The sequence below is a fragment of the Solanum stenotomum genome, chromosome 1 (assembly GCF_019186545.1).
Source record: "Solanum stenotomum isolate F172 chromosome 1, ASM1918654v1, whole genome shotgun sequence".
NCBI lineage: Eukaryota > Viridiplantae > Streptophyta > Magnoliopsida > Solanales > Solanaceae > Solanum > Solanum stenotomum.
In genome coordinates, this window is record NC_064282.1 from 72,504,698 (window position 1) to 72,510,347 (window position 5,650).

The window sequence follows — 5,650 nt, forward strand, 5'->3', positions numbered from 1 at the left end:
CTTCTCTATCCTTCAGCCTGTCCTCCTCAACTTGTTGCACATGGATCATTAGCCTTCTAATTTTAACATCACTTCACTCCTAAAAGACTTCTGAAAAGATATTTCCCATACTTTTTGGGACTCATAACTATCTTACTCTCAAACACTTAACTTGATTTCTCATCTCGTCTGTAACACCCCGTACCGTAGATAGACCAAAATGCATATTTCTAGAAGTGCAGGTGCCACCTACGGATCGTAGGTTGGACCACGGTCCGTGGTCCACAGAAAACCCCGAGAAAGCCTCAACCGTAAGTGGGATCATAGTCCGTGGAACGTGGTCCACATAAATAAACCTCATAAAACCTTATCTGTAGGTGGGACCATGGTCCGTGGTCCACAGAAAGAAACCCCAGAAAACCTCGACCATAGATGGGACCACGGCCGTGGAACGTGGTCCGTAGAAAAAAAACCCCTGACCCATGGCCAGGACCTACAGATCCTACGTTGAACCACGGTTCATGGACCAACAACAGCTGACCAGGACAGATCGTACGATGGACCACGGTTCGTGGACCAGGTTCTTTGGTTGGTCCCGTCAACTTTTAAGTCAGGGTCATTTTGGTATTTTCCCTATGCATTGGACCCCTAAACTACGTCGTTTAGACCCTAAATTATGACTTAAAAGTTGACGGGACCAACCAACGAACCTGTTTTTAAGTTAGGGTCATTTTGGTCTTTTCCCTATGCATTGGACCCCTAAACTACGTCGTTTAGACCCTAAATTATGAGGTTTTAGTGAGTTTAAGCCTAGAAACATAACTAGAACTTACCTTAGTCAAAGTCATTAATCAAAACTTAGAAAATTAGAGCTTGAGAGGAGAAAAAAGGTCAAGAACCGTAGTTCAAGAACGCAACAAGATTCCATCAGTTCCAGCCCCGAAATTGGAAGATTTTTTCGTGGAATTCGTCACTAGGTATGTGGGATTTAACTAGTGGGTTCCTTTCGCCTATTAGGTCCCTAGAATTAAGTTAGATTCATGATTCCCTTATCATGACTAGACCTAGGGTTCTTGGAACTTCAGCAGATTATCAATAATTAGTTTGTTACATGTTCCAAATCAGGTTATCATGTTATCACTTCATTTATTGCATGAATTTTAGAACCCTAGCTATGTATTTCTTTAGTTCTTGAATAACACATGCAAGGTCAGATATTTCAGTTATTACAAATATACATGCCTCAGTTTTTGAATGTGTCATATCAGTATATTATTCTGCATTCTCAGTTTGCATGTCAGTTTGAGCTATCCAGTATAATACAGAAATCCAATCTTAATGTGTAAATAACTTAATCTATTGGGATTAGCATAATACCGAGTTGGACTAGTGTTCAGCGTACCGAAATAGTCCTAGAACTACGAGCCACGTAGGTCGTAAGTCCCCTCTGTGGGCATCATTTTAGTGATCACGCCAGCACGCCTCTATACCTTTGGCCGGGTATATTGAGTTCTCTCGATTGGGTGTATACATCGGATTCCACATTTAGCTCATGTGGTTTTATTATCGGTTATTAGTAGCTCCCACAGTTCAATCAGATTCTATTGCATTGACCATTTACCAGTATATTCAATATTTCAGTCTCAGCATGTTATAAATTGGTCATTGCATTCAGTTAGCTCAGTATTCAGTATCAATATCAAGTTCATATTATGCTCTTGCTTTATTGCTTGTTCAGTTATATGTTTATTTCAGCTTTACTCTATCATACATGCTCAGTACCTTTCAAGTACTGACGCATACTCTACGGTACATCTTCTTGTGATGTAGGTTCAGATTTTCAGCATCCAAATCACGCTTAGATCAGTTCCTGATCTCCAATTCAGCAGTATCAGTGGTGAGTCCTCATTCTTCAAGGACAAAAGTCATGTTATCTTTTCATTATTTCAGTCTTTTAGTTTCAGTTTTTCTAGACTTAGTTATGGCATGTCCCAGCACTTTTAGTCAGTTAGATGTTATTTTTAGACATAGTTAGATTTAACTTAGTATTTGAGTTTGATTTTTCTTTTGTATTAAACTCTCAGATTTGATATTTAGTTTTAGTAAATGGGTATTCCCCATCATTTCAGATTTACTTATTATTAACTACCGCAACAATTTTATTTCTCAGTTTATCTTTAGTATGCTCATGATTATGCCAGCTGGGTTAGCTTGGGGTCACTTGTGATCCTAGGTCCCGTGTCCGCGTCTCGGGGGTAGCTCAGGGCGTGAAAAACTTGGTATTAGAACACTAGGCTTAAGAACTTCGGATGTCTGAAAAGCTGCACTAAGTAGAGTCCTTTTCATGGGTGTGAAGTACACCACATTTAATGAGAGGGAGGCTACAAAGTGTTTTAGGAAAAATCTCTATTTTCTTGTTACTCTTATCGTACCTAAGGTATGATCTAATTCCATTCTAACTTGACGTTCTACGTTTCAGTTATCATGCCTCCTCAAAGAGCTAACACCAGGAATGCAAATGCCTGGAACGGAAACACAGCTCCTCCAGTCCCAGATCAAGAAGTTTCGAATGCAAAATTTTGGAATGCCATTCAGATGTTGGCTCAGAGCGTTGCCAACCAGAACAATTAGTGGGCTCTGGCAAATGCTAATATTGGGTCGGCTACAACCAGAGGTGGGATATTGTTAGGATGAATCCGCCATAGTTCTTAGGATCACAGATTGGTGAGGATCCCCAAAACTTCATTGATAAGGTCAACAAGATCTTTGAAGTGATGCAGGTAACTGTGAATGATCGGGTTGAGTTAGCATCTTACCAACTTAAGAATGTAGCTCATATCTGGTATACTCAGTGGAACGAGAACAGGGGTACAGATGCAACTCCTATCACTTGAGATTGCTTTAATGAGACCTTTATGGACAGGTTTTTCCCAAGAGAGCTAAGTGTCATGGACTTAGAGTCTTACTAAAGCTCCGTGCGGCACTTGACAACTTACTCACGAATCTTTCACGATCTTGTAAGCTCAAGTAAGCCCTTTAAGACTAGATCGCTAAGAGAATGCTTAAGGAAAGACTTAGAGAATTTTGGAAGAAGGCTTTTATATTGCTTGGAGAATGCTTACAACTTGCTTGGTTGCTTGCTTTCTTGGTTGGATGCCTTGCAAATGAATGGCTCCACCTATTTATACTAACTCATAGGGACTAAAGTACAATTTTAAATTACTTTCTAAGTCCCTAAACTTATTTACACTTTGGTCCCTCCCTAGAATCTTCTACTAATTCTAGGAAATTCTAAAGCTTTCCAAGAAAATATCTAGTCCCTCTTCTAGAATTCTCTACACATTCTAGAGAATTCTTTCTTGGAAGCTATCTAGGACCTTCCATTGCTTTCTAAGTTATTCTAGAGAATTCTAGGAAATTCTCTAGCCTTCTTGAATAATCTAAAGGGTTCTAGAGTCTTCCGGAAACCTCTCCACAACTCTAGACCCTTCCGCCCCTATTCGGACGCCAAATTTAACTGTGATGTGGCGGGACGTGACACTCTCCCCCACCTATTGATGCGACAACCGCGTCGCATTGCCGCTACATCGTCATCCGAGCCTTGTGTGTGCGCGACCAATAGTCCATTGACTCGATTAAGGCCCTTACGCAACGCCTTCAACATCTTCCATATCGTTTCTAGCTCGGTCTTCTGGCTCATCTGCTTCTTAGGATGTGCACGCCTCGGCAGCTTCTTTGGCATCACAACATTGTTCCCTCTTGGAACCTTCTTCGAGTGTGGCGGCAGGGACCCTTTTGCACCATTGTCTTTCGAACTCACAATGGTGGTCGTATGCGTCGACTCCTTCTTCTTAGGGTTTTTCTCGAGCTGCATGGCCGTTAGGCGGACTTGTCCTTCCGTCTTCGGCACCTTGACCATGGGCACCATACATGATCCTCCTTGCTCCATGACTAGAAGTCGCTGGAGGTAAGGGTCGATCACTGCGTGGCACTGCTGGAAGAACTCCTGCCCAAGAATTATGTCAAAAAGATCTAAAGGAGCGACAGTGAAGTTGGCCTTACCTTGCCACTCGCCTAGCGTGATGCTCACTCCATGCGCGACTCCGTTCACAGGAGTCGGGGGTGCATTGACCGTCCTGAGTTGGGCGTTGCTTGAACTGTAACTCAGCCCCAACCTCGTTGCTGCCTTTTTGGTCATGAGATTGACCTCTGCACCCGTGTCGACCAAAGCACAAGCGGGTTTTCCATTGATCTTAAGGTCGACATACTGCGCGCCGTATCCTCTTGGCTTCTCTGGCTGCTTCGTGATGGCTCCGCATAGTCCTATCAAGCCCAACTGCGTCGTCCCTTCGCCTTGTCCTTGCTCCTGGGCGTCTTTCTCCTTCCGCTCTCGCAGGATGGCACCAAGGCTCTTCAGTTCAGGGCACCTTGCATAACCATGCGGCCCGCCGCATATGTAGCAGCCACCTTTGTTGGCAACCTCTATCTTCCTCTCCGTGTTGCCATGACGTCCAGACTTCTTGCCATCGGACTTGTAGGTATCATGATTCTTGGGATGTGGCCGCTGCTCCTCGCCTTTGCCACGGTCTCCCCCACCATGGTCATGACTACCTCTCATCTCTTCTCCTCTGGCTCTGTCGGGCTTCTCCTGCCTGAAGTCTGTCAAAGCTTCGGCCTGCGTGATGGCTTCATCTATGGTCCTGACTTGCCGACGTTCCAACTCCGTCCTGGCCCAATTTTGTAGCCCATCCATGAAGTGGAACAACATATCATCATCCGTGAGGTTAGGAATTTGAAGTGTGAGGGTAGTGAACTCCTGCACATATGCGCGGATGCTACCCGTTTGCTTCAGCTCCCTAAACTTGCGTTTCGCCTCATAGATGACGTTGTTAGGGAAGAAGGCTTTCTTGAACTCCTCCCGGAATTGCTCCCAGGTGTTGATGGTGCACGTCCCCTTCCCTATCTCGGCCTCCTTGCGCCTCCACCATAGCATGGCCATTTCCGAAAGATACAACACTGCGGTGTTGATCTTACTCTCGTCGCTCTTCAGCCCGTTGCACTTGAAGTAATTCTCCAAATGCCAAAGAAAATTCTCCACCTCTTGCGCGTCACGGACGCCTTTGAACATAGGTGGCTTGGGAGCCTCGACCCTGGCCTCCCTGTCTCGATCAAGCGACGATGATCCTCCAACTGCCACACCTTCCTTGAGTGCTTTCATCTCGGCCTTCATGGTCTCAATCGTGCTCAACGCCTCCATGAGCCGACACTCCAGGGAAGTGATAGCCTCCTTCATCTCAAACTCGGCCCGCTGACGTCCCTCCAACTCCTTGCGGATGTTTTCTGTCTCCTCAAGGGTGAAGTCTTCAAGAGTTTTGAATTTGCCGTCGGCCATATTCATGCGTCGGCCTAATATCTCCACGGCCTGCCTTGCCACTTCAACCCTTGAGACCCACTCTTCGCCAGCGGTGACGTCGATGGCTTCCTCGCCAAGTTCATCGTCACTTGCCTCGGTGGTCGAGGGTGGATGAGATGTTAGTGCCTCGCTAGGTGTGGGATCCGGCAGCATTTCTTCAGAACTCTTTTGGTGCTTTTTACCCTTTCGGGACTTCTTTCCACCATCCGGACGGATGTTGGTAGTGCTAGCAGCGTTTATCTCCCCTTCGGTTGCCAT

General features: G+C 45.2%; 1 protein-coding gene across 1 annotated transcript; it reads right to left on the reverse strand.

Moving 5' to 3' along the window:
- Positions 1 to 3,475: 3,475 nt before the first annotated feature.
- Positions 3,476 to 5,650, reverse strand: LOC125856404 (uncharacterized). Its single transcript, XM_049535937.1, has one exon. It carries the CDS (start codon positions 5,648 to 5,650, stop codon positions 3,476 to 3,478), a length of 2,175 nt encoding a protein of 724 aa, XP_049391894.1.